Below are 23,556 nucleotides of genomic sequence, written 5' to 3'. Positions count from 1 at the left end.
AGCTTCAAGGGACTTAGTGAGACTTTCAAGGATCTTAATGAGAATGCCAAAGACATGAAAAAGGACCAGCCAGAAATTAAGCATGCACTAACTGAAATAAAGAATTATTTACAGGGATGCAACAGTAGAGTAGAGGATTCCGAGAATCAAATCAACAATTTGGAATATGAGGAAGCGCAAAACACCTAATCTGAAGAGCAAAAGAAAAAAGAATCCAAAAAATATAAAGATAGTGTAAGAAGCCACTCGGACAACTTTAAGCGTACCAACATTAGCATAATGGGGGTGCCAGAAGAAGAGAGAGACCAAGATATTGATAACCCGTTTGAAGAAATAATGACAGAAAACTTCCCCTACCTGGTGAGAGAAATAGACTTGCAAGACCAGGAAGCAAACAGAGTTCCAAAAAAGAGGAACCCAAAGAGGCACCACGACACATCATAATTAAAATGCCAAAGGCTGCCGAAACCGGTTTGGCTCAATGGATGGAGCGTCGGTCTGCGGACTGAAGGGTCCCAGGTTCGATTCCGGTCAAGGCATGTACCTTGCTTGCGGGCACATCCCCGGTAGGGGGTGTGCAGGAGGCAGCTGGTCGATGTTTCTCTCTCATCGATGTTTCTAGCTCTCTGTCCCTCTCCTTTCCTCTCTGTGGAAAATCAATAAAAATATATTTTATAAAAAAATAAATAAATAAAATGCCAAAGGCTAAAGACAAAGAGAGAATCTTAAAAGCACCAAGAGAAAAGCAGTTAGTTACCTACAAAGGAGCGCCCATAGGACTATCAGCTAATTTCTCAACAAAAATTATGCAGGCCAAAAGGGAGTGGCAAGAAATATTCAAAGTGATAAAAAGCAAGAACCTACAACCAAGATTACTCAACCCAGCAAAGCTATCTTTTAGAATTAAAGGTCAGATAAAGATCTTCTCAGAAAAGAAAAAGCTAAAGGTGTTCATTACCACCAAACCAGTATTACATGAAATGTTGAAGGGTATTTGTAAGAAACAGAAAAAGGAGAAGGATAAAAAATATGAACAATAAAATGGCAATAAATACATATCTATCAACAATTGAACTTAAAAATCAAAATAAACGAACGAGGAATCTAATGAACAAAATAAATTGACAAATAAAATAGAACCAGAAGCACCCTAGCCATTTGGCTCGGTGGATAGAGCATCAGCCTGCGACTGAAGGGTCCCAGGTTAGATTCCGGTCAAGGGCATGTGCTGGGGTTGCGGGCTTGATCCCCAGAAGGGGACTTGTAGGAGGCAGCCAATCAATTATTCTCTCTCATCATTAATGTTTTTCTCTCTCTCTTCCTCTCCCCTCCTCTCTGAAATCAATAAAAAAATAGAACCAGAAGCATGGAAACATGGAACAGACTGAGGAATCTCAGAGGGAAGGTGGGCGGGAGGAGGAGGGTAGAGATTAATCAAAGAATTGATATGCATACTACAGAGGCCCGGTGCACATAATTCGTGAACTGGGAGAGTGTCCCTCAGCCCAGCCTGAACCCTCTCCAATCTGGGACCTCTGCAGGATTGGACCTAAACTGGCAGTCGGACATCCCTCTCACAATCCAGGATTGCTGGCTCCTAACTGCTCACCTGCCTGCCTGCCTGATTGCTCCTAACCGCTTCTGCCTGCCAGCCTGATCAGCCTCTAACCGCTCCCCTGCCGGCCCGATCGATGCCTAACTGCTCCCCTGCCAGCTCAATCGCCCCCAACTGCCCTCCCCTGCCAGCCTGGTCGCCTATAACTGCCCTCCCTGCAGGCCTGGTCGCACCCAACTGCCCTCCCCTGCTGGCCAACTTGTGGCAGCCATCTTGTGATGACGTGGGGGCAGCTATCTTGTGATGATGCGAAGGCAAGACGCCACTTAGGCTTTTATTAGTATAGATGTGCATTACCCATGGAAACAGACAATAGGGCAGTGAAGGCCTGGGGTGGGGAGGGAACCAGGTGGAGGAGATAATGGGGGGGGAGGAGGGGAGTGGCATCTGTAATACTCTCAACAATTAAGATTTTATAAAGGAAAGATAAAAGTTGGAAGACCATGGGTAATTTCAACAATAAATTAAGCTATACACAGAAGCACACACAGAAAATAAGTAAAAATAATGGCATAAACATATAAAGGGTGAATAAAATTGTATTGATTTTAGAATGTATTCAAACATAGTTGGGTATATATGAAACATATGGTAACCACAAACTAAAATTCTGTAAGAGTATACAAAAGAAATAGAAAAGAATCCAAACACAACACTACAGAAAGTCTCATACATACAAAAGAGAGTAAAAAAATAAGAAAAAGAAACAGACTACAAAAACCATCAGAAAACAATAAAATGGCAATAACTACATACCTATCAATAACTACTTTAAATGTAAATGGATTAAATGCTCCAATCAAAAGACATAGAGTGGCTGGATAGGTTAAAAAACAAACAAAACATGTACATATGCTGCCTACAAGAGATCCTCTTCAGATCGAAGGTCACATACAGGCTGAATGGAAGTAAAAATGATATTGCATAAAAATAGAAATCAAAAAATAAGCTGGGGTAACTACTTATTTCAGACAAAATGGACTTTAAAACAAAGACTATAACAAGGGACAAAAAAGGACATTTCATAATGATAAAGAGATCAATCCAACAATTTAACTCTTGTAAACATCTATATACCCAACATAGGAGCACATAAATACATAAAGCAATTACATACTGATGAAAATAAAGGAGGAGATTGACAGAAATCCTATCTAATAAAGACAGAATATGCAAATTGACCGTAACTCCGAGACAAAGGTGGCAGCGTCCACCCACAGCCAATAAGGAGGGAATATGAAATTGACACAAGGCAAGAGGCGGAACGCGGCTCTGGCTGGAGCGAAGGCGGAAAGGTGGCTCCCGGCTGGAGCGAAGGCGGTGCCAGCAGCCAGGGGAAGGAAGGCCTATTCTTGCACAAATCTTCGTTCATCGGGCCTCTAGTATAATAATAATAGGGGACTTTTCCATTGATATCAATAAATACATCATCAAGAAAGAAAATCAAGGAAACAGTGGCCTTAAATGACATATTAGGCCAAATGGATTTAATTGATATATTTAGGACATTTCACCCAAAAGCAAAACATACATTCTTTTCAAGCGCACATGGAACATTTTCCAGGACAGACCACATATTTGGCTACAAAACAAGTCTCAATAAATTTAAAGAGACTGAAGTCACATCAAGCACATTCTTTCATCACAATGGTATGAAACTAGAAATCCATTACAAGAAGAAAACTAAAAACACAATGACCCAAAAATCAATGGGATACAGCCAAAGAGTCCTGAGAAGGAAATTTATAGTAATACACGCCTACCTCAAGAAACAAAAAAATTCTCAAATATTCTATCTAATATTCACCTAAAGGAGCTAGACAAAGAACTTTAAAACCTAAAAGTGAGTAGAAGGAACGAAATAATTTTAGGGCAGAGTAAATGCAATAGTCTAAATAAACAAACAAACAAAACAAAAAAAGGTCAAGGAAACCTAGAGCAGGTTCTTTGAAAAGATTAACAGCATTGATAAACCTTTAGCCAAACTCATCTAGAAAAAAAAGAGGGGGCCCAAATAAATAAAATCATAAATGAAGAAAGGTGACAACAAACATCACAAAAAAAGCAAAGGGTTGGTTGTAAGGTAATACTATAAACACTTATATATGCCAACAAAATGAACAACCTGAAAGAAATGGATAAATTCCTAGAAACATACAATCTTCCAAGACTAAGTCAAGAAGAAACAAAAAAACTGAACAGACCAATAACTAATAGCAAAATCACATAAGTAGAGATGGACATAGACAACAGGGGGTGAGGGTGAGGGCAGGACTGGGGGCTTGGGGGGACAATGGGGTGATAAGGACACATTTGTAATACCTTAATAAATAAAGAAAAAAAATCACATAAGTAATCAAAAACACTTCCCAACAAACAAAATTCCTGAACCAGATGGCTTCACAGGTGAATTTTACCAAACATTCAAATAAAAATTAATACCTATCTTCCTCAAACTGTTCCAAAAAGTGAAAGCTCCAAAATTCACTTTGAGGCCCACATTACCCTGATACCAAAACTAGACAAAAACACTACAAAAACAAATTATAGGCCAATATCCCTGATGAACACAGATGCAAAAAATCCTCAACAAAATATTAGCAAAGCAAATTCACAATTAATTAAAAAGATAGCCATACCCCATGATCAAGTGGGATTTATTCCTGGGATGAAAGGCTGGTTCAATATCCACAAATCAATTAGTATGATACACCACAGAAACAAAATGGAGAATAAAAATTGTATCAAAAGAAAGCATCTTCTTTAAGAAAAGGAAGGGAAAAGAAAAAAGAAAAGTAACAAGACAGAGTTGTCCACTTTCACCACTTTTATTCAACACAGTACTGGAAGTCCTAGTCATAGAAATCAAACAAGAAAAAGATACAAAAGGCATTGAAATTGGAAAGGAAGAAGTAAAACTTCTTCAGATGACATGATTCTATATACAGAGAACCCTAAAGAATCCACCCAAAGAAACCTATTAGAACTAATAAATTAATTCAGTGAAGGATATAAAATTAACATTCAGAAATCAGTTGCCTCTTTATATACTAGTAACAACACTATTAGAAAGAGAAATTCAGAAACCAATTGTGCTCATAGATGGGAAGAATTAATATCATTAAAATGTCCATACTACCCAAAGCAATCTATCAGTTTCAATGCCATCCCTATCAAAATACCAATGGCACTAGCAGGCTTGGCTCAGCGGACAGAGCATTAGCCTGTGGACTGAAGGGTCCCAGGTTCAATTCCGGCCGAGGGCACATGCCTGGGTTATGGGCTCGGTCCCAGTGGGGGGAGTACAGGAGGCAGCCAATTGGTGATCCTCTCTCATCGTTGATGTTTCTATCTTTCTCCCTTCCTCTCTGAAATCAGTAAAGAAATAATATTAAAAAAAATAAATACCAATGGCATTTTCACAGAACTAGAACAAATAATCCTAAAATTTATATGGAACCTCAAAAGACCTTGAATAACCTAAGCAATCTTGAGAAAGAAGGACAAAGTTGGATATCATGCTACCTGATATTAAACTATATTATAAGTCTACAGTAATAAAAATAGCATGGTACTAGCATAAAAACAGACACATAGACCAATGGAACAGAATAGCCCAGAAATAAACCCACACTGACCATATTTTCCGGCGTATAAGACGACTGGGCGTATAAGATTTTCCTGGGTTAAAAAGTCGTCTTATACGCCGGAAAATACGATAGTCCAATATATCTAATCCATTATATCTAATCCCATCAATATAGTCCAATATACCGTATTTTCCAGCATATAAAACGACTTTTTAACCCAGGAAAATCTTATACGCCCAGTCGTCTTATACGCCGGAAAGTACAGTATATGATCAGTAATCTATGGCAATGGAGGCAAGAAAATATAATGGGGTTAAGATTAGTCTCTCCAACAAATGGTATTGGGAAAACTGGACAAATACGTGCAAAAAAAAAAGAAACTACATCACTTTCTTACAACATATACAAGGATAAACTAAAAATGGATTAAAGACTTCAATGTAATACCTGAAACCATAGAACTCCTTGAAGAAAACATAGGCAGTAAACTCTTTGACATCGCTCTTTGCAGTATTTTTAAAATATGTTTCCTCAGTTAAGGGGAACAAAAGAAAAAACAAACTAAAAAAAGTTTTTGCAGATCAAAGAAAACCATTAACAAAACAAAAAGACAACCCACTAAATGGGAAAGGAAATTATTCATAAGTGATACATCCAATATGGAGTTAATCCATAAATATATACCTGAACACTAAAAAACAAACAAACAAACAAAAAAAAAAAAACCAGAGGACCTGAATAGACTTTTTTCCCCAAAGAAGACATACAGATGGCCAATAGACATATGAAAAGATGCTCAAAATCACCAATCAACAGGGAAATGCAAATCAAAACTACAATGAGATACCACCTCACACCTATCAGGATAAATATCAATAAATCAACAAACACCAAGTGCTCATGGACTATTGAAAAAGTGAGATTAAAAATTGGTACAGCCACCATCTATATATATAAAACCCAAATATGCAAATAGACCGGACGGCAGAACAACTGAACCGGTCGCTATGACGTGTGCTGACCACCAGGGGGCACACATGGAACATGGAGGGTGTCGGCCGCGGTGGGATGGTGGAGCAGGTGAGTAGGGTTGCCAGACCAAGACGGGGCACTGGTCGCTGTCATGGGGCAAGTCTCTGGTGGTTACTGAAAATTCTTTACTCCCAAGCACCATGGTCCTGCCCAGGGCTTGCACCTAGTGCCCACACCAGTCCCGCACCCACCCACTGCCGACCCTGATCGCCTCTCAGGGCTTCTCTACGTCCCTCTGCTCCTGAGGGGCGATCGGGGCCTGCAGCCACCTCTTGCACCCGCTGCCGGCGATGGCACTGCTCGCATCCGCAGCCGGCGCCGGCCCCGATCACCCCTGAGGGCTTCTCCACCTCCCCCTGCTCCTGAAGGGTGATCGGGGCAGTAGCCTCCGCTCACACCCACTGCTGGCGCCGGCCCCAATCGCTCCATGCCTTCAGCAGGTGCGAGTGGGGCTGGTGCCGTCAGCGCGTGGGAGCGGCGGCGGCGGGAGTGGGGCTGCCAGCAGAGAGGGACCGGGGGCCGTGGTGGGAGGGGCCGGGCAGGGCGCGGAGGATGGTCAGAGACCCGTCCCTGTGCCCACTGCAGCCTCGCGGCCCACAGTTCCTTTCAAGGTGCACAAATTCATGCACTGGGCCCCTAGTGGAAAATAACAGAGAAGTTCCTTAAAAAATTAAAAATAGAATTACCATATGACCCAGCAATCCCACTTTTGGATATTTATCCAAAGAAATCCATAACACTAATTCAAAAAGACATATGCACCCCTATGTTAACTGCAGCATTATTTACAATAGCCAAGATATGGAATAAATGAAGATAAAATAAACTTTAATTTCTTATTTAAAACTGAATGGATTTTGTTCAAAATAATACTAGCAAATGGATCATAGAAGAAATTAGAATATTTTGTATCAAAAGGTATTGTTACTACCATTGAAGTACTGCAATGTTAAAGTGGATTTGGAATAGTTGTAAATGTATATTGAAAATTCTAGGGTTAAAAACGTTTTTTAAAAGCATATACAGTTGACCCTTGAACAATGCTGGGGTTAGGATAGTCAACACTCCACAGAGCCAAAAATCCACATATTAACTCCTGGCTCCCCCAAAACTATTAGTAGTAAACTAATACCCTACTGTTGACCAGAGGCCTTATCAATAACATAAACAGTCAACACTCTGTATATTATATACTCTTGTATATTATATATGTTTTATATTCTGTATTTTCATAATACCGTAGAGAAAATGGTATTAAGAAAGTCATAAGAAAAAATATATTTACAGTATTTAGGGGGGAAAAATCCACGTATAAGTGGACCTGTACAGTTCAAATCCACATTGTTCAAGGACCAATGGTAATTGACATGCTAAAAAAATGGAATTATGTAAAACTAGAGGCCCAGTGTATGTATTTGTGCACTGGTGGGGTCCCTTGGCCTGGCCTGTGGGGATTGGGCTGAAACCAGTTCTCCGACATCCCCTGAGGGGTCCCGGATTGCAAGAGGACATTCTCGGGTGACGCACCCTGAAATCGGGCTCCCTCCTCTCTGGTTCCGGGTGTGTCATCCAAGAACTGCAGCTGCCAAGTCACCGCAGCTCAGCAGTTCCTGCATTGAACATCTGCCCCCTGGTGGTCAGTGTGCATCATAGCTACCGGTTGGATGGTCAGGCTTAGGCTTTTATATATATACTAGAGGCCCGGTGCACGGAATTCGTGCATGGGGGGGAAGGGTCCCCTCAGCCCAGCCTCCACCCTCTCCAATCCGGGACCCCTCTGGTGATGTCCGACTGCCGGTTTAAGGCTGATCCCAGGGACCAGCCCTAAACCAGCAGTCAGACATCCCTCTCACAATCCTGGACCGCTGGCTCCTAATCGCTCACCTGCCTGCCTGCCTGCCTGGTCACCCCTAACTGCACCCCCCTGCTGGCCTGGTTGCCCCTAACTGCCCCATGCTGCCGGCCAGGTTGCCCCCAACTGCCCCCTCCGCCGGCCTGGTCACCCCTTACTGTGCCCCATGCCAGCCTGGTCGCCCCCAACTGTCCCCCTCTGCCGACCTGGTCACCCCTAACTGCCTCCCCCTGCCGGCCTGGTCGCCCCATGCAGCCTGCTTGTTCAGTCGTTTGGTTGTCCCTCACTAACCCCCTGCCGGCCTGGTCGCCCCACACAGCCTGCTTGTTCAGTCGTTTGGTTGTCACTCACTAACCCCCCTGCCGGCCTGGTGGTAGGCAGCCATCTTGTGAGGGTGTGAGGGTCAATTTGCATATTACCTCTTTATTATATAGGAGGATAGATGCTCAATTAAAACCATAAAAGGCAGAAAACGATTAGAAGACAAAAATTGGAAGAAGCAATGGCAAATAGGATACAGTAGCAAATATGGCAAATACTAATCCCAACAATCAACTTAAATACCAGTGGCCTAAACACACCAATTAAAACAGACTGTCATACTCCAAAAAACAAAACCACACTGTATGCTGTCTATAATACACTTTAGCCCTAGCTGGTTTCGCTCAGTGGATAAAGCGTCAGCCTGCGGACTAGAGGGCCCCAGGTTTGATTCCAGTCAAGGGCACATGCCCGGGTTGTGGGCTCGATCCCCGGGGGGGGGGGGGGGGGGGGGGGGGAGATGTAGGAGGCAGCCAATCAATGATTCTCCTCATTGATATTTCTATCTCTCTCTTCCTCTATGAAATCAATAAAAAATATTTTTTTAAAAAAGATACATTTACATTAAAAACAAAGAAATGGAAAAGATGCCATGCTAACAGTGATCAAAAGAAAGCAGGCATAGCTATATTAATTTCAGAAAGAGATTTCAGAGCAAGGAAATGTCACTGGGGATAAAGGCATTTCACTATGACAAAGATGTCAATTCTCCAATGTTACATAACAATCCTTGATGTGTACATACCTAAGAACAGAGCATCAAACTATAGGAGGCAAAACTGACAGAACTACAAGGAGCAATAGGTGAATCCGTTATCATAGTCAGAAGACTTCCATACCTCTTTATCACACATACATGGGCAGATCCAACTAGGACATAGTTCAACTGAATAGCTGATATCTATCATCTACTTTATCCAACATCACCTTCTCAAGTTCCCAAGGAGTATTCACCAAGATAGACCACATTCTGGACCATAAAACACAGTCAGAGATAAAGGCACTTTTTGGTTTGTTTTGTTAAAAACAAAAACCCCAGGGCACAGAATTTTTGTTTGCAGGCACTGACCTGAGGCTTCTGCGGAGAGAGGGCAGTGGGGACTGGAGTTGCCTGAAGAGAGGCTGGGGTGGAAGACATGGAAAAGAGGTGGCCAGGAGACCTGCAATCAGCCCCCCTCCCCCACCCCTACCACCAAACCCCAGCAGCCATTTTTCCTAAGGGACTCAGGCCCCTCCCAGCAGCAACAGCTGGGGAGAAGGCAAATACCCAACCAACAGGGATACACTGGCCCCACCCTCAGATACAGTCACGTAGGCTGGGTACCCCTCGACGGCTGGGGTGGGGAGAGCCTTCACATCACCTGTGACATTATCATGGGCTGCCTGACGGTCCTGCCCATGGTGCCCTCCCAATCACGCATCCCCAGAGTTTTGTATGTGTTTGTGAGCAATCTACTTGTTAACTACAGACGTGCCACTGGGAGTACACAGTATTGAGGACCAAGCCTCGACTCTGCCACTAGGGTTCCCAGAGGCTCCCCAAGCCCAGTGATAGCTGTATTTGTACGTGCTAGGACTGTTACAAGGATTAAATGAGCTACTGCATGTAACACCCTCAGCCTGTGTCTACCACATGGCAGTCTGAAATTTGGGGCTGCCTGATACAACAATAGCTTTCTTGTGCCTGTGTTTGTGTGCAGTGACAACGCCACTCATTCGTGTTAGTAGAACAGGGCCTCTGAGCTCTCATCATTGATGTTTCCTATCTCTCCCTCTCCCTTCCTCTCTGAAATATATATACATATATATTTTAAAAAAAGAATACACTTGAAGGAATCAAAAGCAGGAAAACAATCCAATTAAAAACTGGGCAAAGGACCTGAATAGACACTTCTCTAAAGAGGACACACAGATGGCCAACGGGCATATGAAAAAATGCTCAACATCATTAATCATCAGAGAAAATTGAAATAAAATTAAAATTACAATGGGGTATATATCATCCATCTCATTCCTGCCAGGATGGCTATCATCAATAAATCAAGAAATAGCAAGTTCTGGTGAGGATGTGGATAAAAGGGAACCCTAATACTCTGCTGGTATATGAGTGACCGGATTGCGAGAGGGTGCAGGCCATACTGTATAAAACAGTATGGAGTTTCCTCAAAAACTTAAAAATGGAATCTATCTTAAGAATACCAAAACACCAATCGGAAAGAATATATACATCCCTATGTTCACAGCAGCACTATTTACTATAGATGAGATATGAATACAGCCTGAGTGCCCATCAGTAGATAAAAAAGCAGTGGTACATTTACACAATGGAATATTATTTGGCTGTAAAAATGAAGGATCTCTTACACTTAGCATTAACCCAAGTGAGTTGAAAACATCCAAAACTTGTAAGTAACCAAGATATCCCTTCAGTCAGGAGTAAATAAATAAACTGTACTATGTCCAAACAATAGAATACATTCCATATTAAAAAATAGATAAATGAGTTATCAAGCCATGAAAAGACAGACAAACCTTAAGTGCATATTACCAAGAAAGAACCAATCTGATAAGACAACTTACTGTATGAGTCTAAGTATATGATACTCTGGAAAAGGCAAAACTATATTCTATCTATATATATAAAAGCTTAAGCGACTGGCCAACCAGCCCACTATCTGGTAGCTATGATGCACACTGACCACCAGGGGTCAGACATTCAACGCAAGAGTGGAAACCACGAGCATGGAAACATGGAACAGACTGATGAATCTCAGAGGGAAGGGGGGAGGGAGGAGGGCAGAAAGAGATTAACCAAAGATCTTATACGCATACTAGAGGCCTGGTGTACGGATTCGTGCACCGGTGGGGTCCCTCGGCCTGGCCTGCAGCTCTCCGACATCCCCTGAGGGGTCCCGGATTGCGAGAGAGTGCAGGCCAGGCTGAGGGACCCCACTGGTGCACAATCAGGGCCGGGGAGGGACTGCAGGAGGGCTCCAGAGCGTGTCCAGTGTGTCTCGCCCAGTCCCAATCAGCTGGACCCCAGCAGCAAGGTAACCTACCGGTTGGAGCGTCTACCCGGTGGTGGTCAGTGCGCATCATAACTAATGGTCAAATGGTCGAATGGTCACTTAGGCTTTTATATATATAGACTAGAGGCCCGGTGCACGAATCCCTTGGCCTGGCCTGCGCCCTCTCGCAATCCAGGACTCCTCGGAGGATGTCAGAGAGCCGGTTTCAGCCCGATCCCCGCAGGCCAGGCTGAGGGACCCTAGAGAAGACAATAAAAAGCCAATGGGCTGAAGGGATTAAGAAGTACAAATTGGCAGTTACAAAATAGTCATGGGCATATATAGTACTGGGAATCTATACTAATAAAAGGGTAATATGCTAATTAGACCAGATGTCTTCCGAACAAAGCCACAGTGGCGGGGGCCGAGGCAGAGGCAGTTAGGGGCGATCAGCCCGGCAGGGGAGGGCAGTTGGGGGCCATCAGGCCGGCAGGGGAGGGCAGTTGGGTGCCATCAGGCCAGCGGGGGGGGCAGTTGGGGGCCATCGGGCCGGCGGGGGGGGCAGTTGGGGGCCATCGGACTGGCAGGGGAGGGCAATTGGGGGCGATTGGGCCAGCAGGGGAGCAGTTAGGGGGTGATCAGGTCGGCAGGGGAGCAGTTAGGGGCATCAGGCTGGCAGGCAGAGGAGGTTAGGGGCAATCAGGCTGGCAGGCAGAGGCGGTTAGGGGCAATCAGGCAGGCAAGTGGTTAGGAGCCTGCAGTCACAGATTGCGAGAGGGATGTCCAACTGCAGGATCGGGCCTAAACCGGCAGTTGGACATCCCCTGACGGGTCCCAGATTGGAGAGGGTGTAGGCCAGGCTGAGGGACATCCCTCCCCCTGTCCGTGCACATATTTCGTGCATCAGGCCTCTAGAATAGTAAAATATATTGTAATAACTATGTACTGGATTTATCAGGGGATCACTTTGTAAATTATATGTGTCTAACTACTACACTGTACAACTGAAACTAATATAATATTGAATGTCAACTTAATTTAAAAATAAAAAAAATATGTCAGTGGTTGCCAGTGGTTGAGGGTGGGGGAGGGATTAACAGCTGGAGCACAGGGATTTTTAGGATAGTGAAACTACTGTGTATTTATAATTGTGGATAAATGTCATTTTACATTTGTCAAAACCCACAAAATATATAACACAGAGTGAACCCTAAGGTAAACTCTGGACCCTGGATGATGATGCTGTGTCAGTGTAGGTTCATCAATTGTAACAAATGTACATTCTCATGTGAGACTATACAAGTGGTGGAGGCTAGGGAGAGGAAGGGGATATATGAGAAATCATTGTACCCTCTGTTCAATTTTGTTGTAAATTTAAAATTCTTCAAAAAAAATTAAGTGCATTTTTAAAAGTCCTTTTGAAAAAACTGAAGAGGTATTATTAAGACTTATTCTTCCACCATCAACACTTAAATAAGAGGTAAGTGATGCCTTTAATGTAGAGGAAAAATAATTTGAACCCTGTACCCAAGAAAACCAACTGACATTTACATTCATGTATGGACTCAGAATTTACATCTCACACAAATCTCTCAAAATTTCAGAGGATACTACTCTTAAGAAACCAAGAGAGAAAAGTGCACCATAAACACACAGGAGCCAAGCAACCACAGATATAACCCTGGAATGCAGAAGGCCAAAAGGCCATCTGTGAAGCTGGCTGAGAGCCATAGAGATGGAGCAAGAGACCAAGGGACTCAAGTTGTTGTCAAGAAGCCAGAACCACACAGTAGGAAGATAAATTAGTCTTATCTTAAAGGTTAATAACTGACATTTTTCAAAAGAGCTTCTGAAAGGAGAGACAAAAATGGGTGAGATAAGGACAGAAAAAGGAAAGCCAAAGAGGCCCTTACATGACAAGATATTCAACCTCACACTTAAAACTACACTGAGACACACCATTTCTCACCCATCAGATGGACAAAAATCCATGTAGTTGGGAATATACTACTCTGGCAAGACTGTAGGAGAAACATTTACATACTGCTTGCTGGTAGTAATGAAAATGGGACAAGGCCATGGAGGGGAATCTGGTGGCATCCCACAGAATTACACAGGCACTAAGATATACCTCAATCTTTCCTGGCAGGTGTAGCATAGTGGTTGAGTGTCAACCTATGAACCAGGAGGTCACAGTTCGATTCCTAGTCAGAGCACATGCCCAGGTTGTGGGTTCGATCCCCAGTAGGGGGTGTGCAGGAGGCACCAATCAATGATTCTCAACAATGATGTTTCTATCTCTCCCTCTCCCTTCCTCACTGATATTAATAAAATAAAATAAAATAAAATATTTTTTTTAAAAAGATTTGACTCAATCCTACTGTTGGGCATCTATCCCAATGACACACTGATAAGACATATATGGACCACTGCAATTATTATTTCTGATAGCAGAAATGTAGAAACAACCCAAATGTCCAAATGACTTACTGAACAAACTAATATGCTATATCCACACAATTGAACTTTATATACAGACAGTCCTCGGGTGACGTCGGACTCGATGTACGTCGTTTCGTGGTTACATCTCCATCTCCTATTTATTTATAAAAAATATATAAAGTTCCGTCATTTCGATGTACGTACATATGTGCATTATGTTATTATTTATTTACCACAAGTAAAGGTCAGGAATTGTTATCTTTCTTTTACATTTTTTTTACTGTTTCACTTCATTACTGCTGTGTATGTGCTCTATGTCAGTGATGTAGGTGCTTATGTAGGTGAGTTCCTACTTACGGCGAAAATCGTGTTGTCGCACCGTAAGAATGGCTCTCCGACGTAACGGAGGACCTACTGTAATTGAAAAGAGCCATGAGGAAGATCCCTGTACATTGCTAAGGAGCGGTCACCAAGACATACAGTTTAGTGGAAAACAGAAAAGTAGATAGGTGTGTTCATAGTCACTGGGCACTGATTTCAGTTTGTAATGGAAAATGGGTTATATCACCTCTATGAGAGCATCATAGATTTTTCAGTGGAAAACAGAACAAGATCCTTTACCAGGTACCTACAACTATTTTGTTGACAGAAGTGAGAAAGTCATACTTACAAATTAAGTGTTCTAAGACTCATAAAATAGTTATCTAAACTACACTAAACTGCCCTGGCCCGATAGCTCAGCTGATAAAGAGTATTGTACCAATACACCAAGGTTGCAGGTTCAAACCCCAGTCAGGGCACATACAAGAGTCAACCAATGAATCTGTAAATAAGTAGAACAACAAATCAATGTTTTTCCCTCTCCCTTCCTCTCTACAAATCAATCAATCAATAAAAAATAAAAAATTGCACTAAACCAGTGATGGCGAACCTATGACACGCGTGTCAGCACTGACACACGTAGCCACTTCTGATGACACGCGGCCGCTGAGGTAAAATAGTAAAAATGGAGGCTAACTCAAGGAAAAATATATGAAAAAAGTCATACCATACCATAGGACTTACTGCCTAATGTCATTAGGTATATAAACCTGTTATCTTTAAAATAAAAATCCCTAATATATTAAACTAGATATATTAAAAAACGTAAAAATTCAATATTCTAATTTTCATTGATCACTCACACTCTATGTTAAACACTACCCAATATTTACCATGGAGGCAGTTTAAATTCTTTGACATGCCTCTCATTCAGCACAGCACATGCTCCCTCCCTTGAAATCTGGGCAGGTGCCTGGACCGCCTCAAGGAACAGAATACAACAGAAGTGAACCTGTAAGACTTCCGAGGCTCAGACAGAAGAGACCGCGCAGCTGTTCCAGTTCCTCCTAGGACACTTTCTCTGGGAACCTCCATGTGAGAAGCCCAGCTATCCACCTAGAAAAAGACGCCTTAGGAGCTGGACTGTTGAAGCCCCCAGCTTTTACCTTTGAGATGGCACCGCCTAAGGGCATAGCTGAACCACCATACCAACTATGGAATGCCTACCTGGGCTTCCTGTTACATAAGAAAAACAAAATAAAACCCTCTTTCCGTGAATTTTCTTTATTTGTAAAGGGCACACACATTCATTACTGATAGAGGGATTTAACAGGAACAGACTCTTAGTCTTTGTTAACAAGAAGAATGATTAAGACAATTTTATAATCAATACTGATCAGGAGTCAGCAATCTTTCTAAAACAGGTTCTATCACATAAGTGGAAAACAGTATGACCTCATGGCCTAACAACAGGCCAATAGAGTACCTACTTGTCTTTAGCTTAATGCTACGTGCTCTAAGAAATACGGAAGAGTCATAAATGTAAGATCACATTATTGTTTGTTCTACTATTAAATCATTTTTTAATGCAAAGCTCAAAAAACCTGCCTTCCAGAAAAGTGGCTTCCTTTCTGGAGTATATGTTCCCATGAACTTATTTAAAATTGTATATTCTGAAGGTGTGTTTAGCAATGCCAAAAGCAACAAGCTTGTTTTTGTTATTGAAAAAAATCCATCGGCCCATTTTTTATACAGTGTAGAAAAGAGACTGTTGCTTTACTTAATTTTCCACTGGCCGCTAAAGTACCTGAAATGAAGACACCACTCCAAAACATATGTAAGAAATGTGAAACTGGAAAACACTTAAAAGTAATTAGCAAAAGCTTCTGGCATCCTAAGTTTTCAACTATAAAAAGCCAATTTTTATAGAAATGAATGATTCTTCACCAATGGCTACTAACCTCAGTCCTTTCCCCCTTTCAATAAAAATCTTTCTGTGAACTCTCTTAAATTCAAATTTGTTAACAACATAAATACATCACCAGATTGCTGCAGAGGCCATGCAGACATTTTCTTAGAAGTACAGTGGTAACTAATATCTCATTTACTATATACTAAGCATAAAAAGTTACTATACTGGAAACCCCCCTAAAACACCAAAAATAAAAATAGAAAACAGAAGATCAACATACTTGCCAGGATTCACAATCTCTCCCTTAAAAATAATAACACCCCCTGGTTTAGCTCTTTCAATTACTTATACCATACACACATCACCTTAATCAGCTCACTCTCCTCAAAAGATGATTTCAAACTCAATGAAGAAAATAAGAATGTTGAATTTGGAATGGTGTGCATAAAAAGAACTTGGGAAAACCAAACTATTTAATTAACAGAAATGTGGGAGATTTCACTGATCAACAAAAACCTGACGGCAATTTCTTCAACTATTAAATTGAAATAGAAAATATTTCATTGTAAATAGTATAATCACCAATAATAATGCTTGTTGTACAGCAGATATAATGTGCCAGGAACCTAGCTAAGCACCAAACATGCATAAGCTCGTTTACACCTCATAATATCCCCAACAAGTACCTACCCTAACAGTTCCATTGTTTAGATGAGAAAAACCAAGGCTCAAGAAGATACAAAATGCACCAATGTTCATATGAATAATGAGAGCAGGACAGGGCTGATGAGAGCTGGGAACAGAATAACAAACTCTCAGATGACTTACACTTCAGTCTGTCATCACTACTGAAAGTTAATCTTATTGACAAATATTGAATAGTTACATCAATATTATCATTATAATGTAAAACAATAAAAGAGAAACTAAAATAAAAAAGAGATGAGCGGTACTTAAAAATCTGAATCCCTGTGGCTCTTCTATAAAGGAATTCCAAATACTATAGTTAATAAACATAAGAAATAGTTCTAAATCACACAGCAACCATTTCTGTAAGATTAATAATTTCACTACCATAATTCTCATTATCAAAGAATCTCAAAATGTTATGACACATTTTTTTCAAGTGTGTTCTGTAATGGAGAAGAACCTGGGTCCCACAGAAAACATCACTTACTTAGTTTATAGTGTAGCCTATTAAGATTTATCTTTGTTTTGAGGATGGGTAAAAATCATGCAAAGTCTAAACTTCTATTCTAGTTGTATTAGCTGTCTGCTACAAAAACAATAATTTCTTTTAAATATTCATTTTCATACATTGCATTCCAGTAAAGTTCTTTCAAGTAAGTATACAAAACCTGCAAGTTTATCTTTTTTCCTTCAAATTGTTATAAATATCCTAAATCTTAGTAAATCTAATGCTCATCTATTCATCTCATTTTCACTTCCTCCTTCAAAATGAAACAATTCCTTTATTGACTGTAATCCTATTAACTGGGTGTTTACAATTCACTTGCTAAATTTACTGGACATCTACAACAGGACAAAAATTAATATGATCCTGCCTCTCAAAAATCTAAATCTGTTTTTTCGCTTGTATATGTATAAAATACTGCAAATCACAAAGCTTTAAGAAGAGCAAACAACTAGGAATTATGTGAAAGTATTCTACAATTTTATAACTATTTTCAGTTTATCACACTTAAGGTATGCAGAGAACTGCACTGCCTACCTGCATCAGCTCTGGACCGTTGGCCAGGTGTCTTCCCGAATGGGGTCTTCATTCATCTGCATTTAAGTGAGCAGCAGAGCTGCTGAACTAGGGTGAAAATTCAATATGCTCCAATTTGAAACTGTGCACAGAATTTCAATGTTCGTGTTAATCCATCATTGGCGTGCCTCTTTTACAAATTCAGCAAAAATACGTGAAATCATAAGCACTCTGTAAAACAGTGAAATAACAGTTCATTACTATAGCATCGTAAGGGCAAAATAAACCCGAGTAAGCCATAACTGTGACATCACATCTTAAGCATCACATTAACTAAAACACACCCTGCCCAGAAGCAATTAACTTGATTTCCTCAGACCTGGGTGCCAGGACAGCTCACAGCCAGGGGAAAAAGGAAGTGCTAGACCCTTCAAAGAGAAAGTCTGGGGCATTTGCAAGACCCCAAAGTATAGTTTCTCAGAAGTCAACTGGAACACTATATGCATCCGACTTCACTCACTGTAATTCAACCCATTTTGCTGCCAGAAATCAGAAAAGGGTGATGCTGGAGTGTCATAAAAGGTTTAGACTGGTGTGGACCCCTTTTTCCTATTAATCCTCTTGTCTGTATACACTTTAAGGACTTTGGCACCTTCTGTACCTCCTTTTCCACTACCATCATACATTCTTGGCAACATACGATCCTCTCAACAACCTGCCCCCTCAATTCTTTAACATCCTTCCTTCAAACTATAGACCCCTCCTTTTAAGCCACCTCTCTCCAGCTCACAACCTCGACCACTATTGCCAATGACTGCAATACCTCTGGAATCTTTGTTTCAAGCATCTCACACTCGAAACCACCTCTAATCATTCTACTTTCTAACACTAACAATCTCACTCCAACAATTCTTTGATGTAACCATTACCTCCATCATGACCACTTTTTCACTGTCCTAATTCAGTTTACATTCCATGGATTGTCAACCACTATAGTGACTCATTGCTTTTCTCCATTTTCTCCCTCCTCCTCCTGTCAATTTTGTGGCAAAACCCTAACCCAACTCCCTGCCTACCATGCCCACATCTTAAGTTGGTCAGCATGGCTGAAAAACGGTAAATTTATAATCTCATGTCTCAAGCATTCAAGACTACTACCCCAATCTCAACAGATAAGCTTGTTATTTGCTAAGAAAACAAAAGAAATATTTTCCCACCACCAAATTCACCAACTGGCTGCTACCCTCTACTGCTACAGTAACAGATAAACTGTTTAAATTCAACCCTTTCACTGCGTTATCTAACCCATCACTGTCTTCTGTATCCACTCTCTTAGCACTAGATAGAATTCCCATCGATATGCAATAATTACATGATGTTGTATTCCCCAACTTTGAAAACATTCCAGGACTCCTTCCATCCACTTCTCTTTACAAGGCTACTTCAAGATTTAGGAATATTTTAATCTACACAAATATCAATGTAGCCTATCTTAGTAAGCTACACTAGTTCTGTATGTAACAAGAAGAATTTAGCTTACTAATGTTCTAAAGTATTCACTCTTCTCTCCAGGATATTTAAGCTTACCACTTTCTATTGCTTACCACTTCTTTAAAAATTTCAGGATGAACTTGTTACACTTTTAAAAAGTATAGTCCTGGTCACCATGGCCAGTTGGTTGAGCATTGTCCCATGCACCAAAAGGTCACTGGTTCATTTCTGGTTAGGGCACATACCTGGGGGTTTGTGGACTCAATCCCCAGTAGGGGGAGTGCAGGAGGCAGCCAATCCATGTTTGTCTCTCACATCAATGATTCTTTCTCTCTCCTCCCTCCCTCCCCCTCTCTCAAATCAGTAAGAACATTTTTTTTTAAAACTTAGCAAAAGTAAGAGTTTAAAATAAAAGTATAAAATATAAGTTGAAAGAAGAGTTGCAATAGGGGAAGGACACAAGGTGCTTTTTTTTAAAAAAAAAAGTATTTTTATTGATTTTATAGAGAGGAAGGGGGAGAGAGAAACATCATCAATCATCTGTCTCCTTCATGCTCCCCACCGGGGATCAAGCCCGCAACCCAGGCATGTGCCCTAACAGGGAATCGAACCAGTGACCTCTTGGTGCATGGGTCGACACTCAACCACTGAGCCATACTGGCTGGGCCACAAGGAGCTTTTTGAATAACATAAGAATGCAAAATTTCAGATGAAAGTCCCTCTCCATTTTTGAGTTACAATTAATATTCCAACTGTCTAATATTATCCCAATTTCTGTTAAGACCAGAAAGAAATATACAGAGACTGAGCCAAAGGAAAACAATGAAAAGCATTAACTAATGAAACACTCGCTTCGTTTTGCGTCAAGTTGCCATACAAGACTTTGAAAATTCATTCAGAGCTTTCTCACTCTTTTGAATAGAAAGGGCAAAACTTACATATTTAAAAAAAAAGTTTTGCCTTATGTTATTCTACTAAGTGGTTAAAAATAAGACAAACTAAAGGGAAAAACAATTTAACTTTTACATGCTGACAGCAAAATCTCATTATTTCCAGGATAGTAGGAATTATCACATTTTTTCAAGCATTACAGAAATGTTGTCAAATGGAGTTTAACTTCAGACCATAAAAAAGATTGTCCTGTATTCAGAGACCCAACAGATGCCAATACCACCAGGATGATGGAGAGCAATACTGCACAGCACCACAGGATCACCAGAGTACCTGATTACAAATGCTGCCTCACCATGCAGGCATCGCGGTTCAGCAAGCAAACCGCACAACAGAGGCTTCCCTGATCCACAATGCTGCACCTAAATCTACTTGTTCACTAGACCTAATTTCCAGTTTGTAGGAAATACAGGTAATACAGGAGCAAGTAGAAAGTTTCTACAAGACCCATGAGCCATACTCTAAAAGTCAGAAACGATGAGTAAACCCTGAATGAATGGTTTGGAGAAAAAAAGCGAGGAGATATTTAAGACAAATGGGGAAGTTTAAATAGGGGCTAAATAGTATATGAAATTATGTAATTACTAGAGGCCCGGTGCACAAAATTCATGCACTGGGGGGGGGGGGTGCCCCCCTCTTGCAGTCCGGGAACCCTTGGGGGATGTCCTGGAGCGGGCCTAAGCTGTCAGTCGGACATCCTTAGCGCTGCCATGGAGGCGGGACAGGCGGGAGAGGCTCCTGCCACAGCCACTGTGCTCGTCAGCCGTGAACACGGCTTCTGGCTGAGCAGCACTCCCCCTGTGGGATTCGGCTGAAACCGGCTCTCCGACATTCCTCAAGGGGTCCCAGATTGTGAGAGGGCGCAGGCTGGGCTGAGGGACCCCACCGGTGCACAATCGGGCAGGGAGAGACACGGGAGGTTGGCCAGCTGGGTGGGAGCTGGGGAGGGCTCCAGTGTGTGTCCGGCCCCTCGCTCAGTCCCTATCAGCCCGACCCCAGCAGCAAGCTAACCTACCAGTCGAGCGTCTACCCCCCTTGGTGGTCAGTGCACGTCATATCGACTGGTCGACCAGTCGACTTGTCTGCCCCCTGGTGGTCAGTGCATGTCATAGCAAGCAGTTGGGCAGCCTTAGCATATCATTAGCATATTATGCTTTGATTGGCTGAATAGCCGATCGATTGACCAGACACTTAGCATATTAGGCTTTTATTATAAAGGACTAGAGGCCCAGTGTACGAAATTCGTACACGGCTGTGGTCCCTAGGCCTGGCTGGCAACTGAAGCGCAAGCATCTGGCGTGGAAGGGCAGGTCCCAGCTGACCTCTGGGCCCTGGGTAGCACCTGGGTTCCCAGACCCCCACGCGCCCCCCTCCGCCTGAGTCACGGCACCCAAGTTCCCATGTGGAGATGCGGTGAGCGCGGCCGGATGCCGCGGGTCAGGGTGCAGTGTGGGCCTCTGGGCCACCCACTGGCGCCACACGGAAGCCGGGCGGGCAGCACACTCTCTCCTGTGCAAACCCACGGGGAGCCCGACTGGGCCCTGCAGTCCCGGCTCACCCGGAAAAGGCCACACAGGTATAAGGCAGGCTCCTTGGGGGTGCCCGGCACCTGAGCACAGGGGCTTCCCCAGCGCGTGAGCCCTGGTGTCCCAGGGGAGGGTAGCAGGGGGAGAGCGAGCGAGTTTGGCGGGCACCCCCCATTCTCACCGCACCTCCGTCCCCATCACCCCCACTCCCAGGTAGCCGGCAAGAGGTCGCAGCCCCCAGCCTGGGTGCTGCGGGAGGTTGGTTACTGCCACCCACCCCCAGGTCCCCGTCCCGGGGCTGGCCACTGGTCATCGTCTGCAGGGCAATCTGTTGGGGCTAGGCCCCCGCCCGGCTCCCTCAGCGCCTGGGAGCCAGACAGCGGCCCCGCCCCCCACCACTGCCACTGGTCACCATCTGCAGGGCAATCGGGCCCCTGCTTGCACCTGCCTTGGTCTGGTGCCGTCCGCTCACCTGCTCCACCATCCCACTGCGGTCCCGCTCTCATCGGGGCCCATCGGGGCCAGCAGCACCTCCACTGCCGCTGCTGCCAGCACCACGTTGTCGACACCCGCCATGTTCTGCGCCACCCCCTGGTGGTCAACGCATGTCATAGTGAGTGGTCAAACTCTCGGTTGAGGGGACAACTTGCTTATTAGGTTTTTATTATATAGGAGGATCATTAGCCTTTAAAAGCACAATTATTACATTGTGGTTATGCTTGTAATATACTTGTTTTTAGAAAATGCACGATGAAATTTCTAGAGGTAAACTGTCATAATGTCAGCAGCGAACTTCAAATGGTTCACCTAAAGAAAATAATACATACATAGAGAATGAAGTGAAAATGAAAAAATACTAAATTTTTAATCTAGGTGAAGCGCATACTAATTTTTTTCTTTTAACTTTTATTTCAACTTGGAATTTTTCATGATAAAAAGTAGGGGAACCCTGGCAGGTGTGCTCAGTGATTAGAGCATGAGCCCACGCACCGAAGGTTCACGGGATCGATTCCCGGTCAAGGGCATGTACCTGGGAGGCAACCAGTCGATGTATCTCTCTTGCATCAATGTGTATGTGTGTACCTTTTCTCCCCCTCCTTTCCTTCCACTCTGAAAAAGCAATGGGGGAAAAAATATTCTCAGGTGAGGATTAATAACAACAAAAAAGAAGGGGAAAAGAAGATCCTGATTTCCCTTTGCTAAGTTCATCTTCATTAAACACTAGAGGCCCGGTGAACAAAATTCGTGCATGGGTAGGGTCCCTAGGCCTGGCTGGTGATTAAGGGAAGATCGGGGCCTGCCAGCTGCTGGCCGGGGCCTCCTTTCCCCAGCTGCCGGGCAGGGCCTTCCTTTGTTCTGCGCCACTCCCTGGTGGTCAGCACACGTTATAACAAGCGATTGGTCTCCTGCTCAAACTCCCATTGGGACAATTTGCATATTAGGCTTTTATAATATAGACTAGAGGCCCGGTGCATGAAATTCATGCATGGGGGGGTCCCCACAGCCCAGCCTGCACCCTCTCCACCGGGACCCTTCTGGTGATGTCTGACTGCCGGTCAGACATCCCTCTCACAATCCTGGACCGCTGGCTCCTAATCGCTCACCTGCCTGCCTGCCTAGTCACCCCTAACTGCCCCCCCCTGCTGGCCTGATTGCCCCTCACTACCTCTGCATGCCAGCCTGATCACCCCTAACTGCCCCCCTTGCCGGCCTGGTTGCCCCTAACTGCCCCATGCTGCCGGCCAGGTTGCCCCCAACTGCCCCCTCCCTGCAGGCCTGGCCAC

General features: G+C 43.0%; 1 protein-coding gene across 8 annotated transcripts in view; it reads right to left on the bottom strand.

Annotated features, from left to right (window-relative positions):
- Positions 1-23,556, bottom strand: part of SPIN1 (spindlin 1) — an 86,771-nt gene that overhangs the window by 38,920 nt on the left and 24,295 nt on the right. For 5 of the 8 annotated variants that reach the window (XM_079790704.1, XM_079790706.1, XM_079790705.1 and 2 more), the window contains one exon: positions 17,826-18,035. The exons of 1 other annotated variant lie outside the window; for it this stretch is intronic. In XM_079790704.1, the coding sequence (XP_079646830.1) occupies positions 17,826-17,877 (52 nt within the window). In that variant the 5' untranslated portion in view covers positions 17,878-18,035. Of the gene's footprint in view, positions 1-16,783; positions 16,887-17,825; positions 18,036-22,244; positions 22,877-23,556 lie in introns of those variants that run through there. 2 more of the 8 variants (XM_079790710.1, XM_079790707.1) reach the window with 2 other exon arrangements.

This window comes from Cnephaeus nilssonii (assembly GCF_951640355.1).
Source record: "Cnephaeus nilssonii genome assembly, chromosome: 14".
NCBI classification, from domain to species: domain Eukaryota; kingdom Metazoa; phylum Chordata; class Mammalia; order Chiroptera; family Vespertilionidae; genus Cnephaeus; species Cnephaeus nilssonii.
This window is presented reverse-complemented; position numbering and strand designations above follow the sequence as displayed.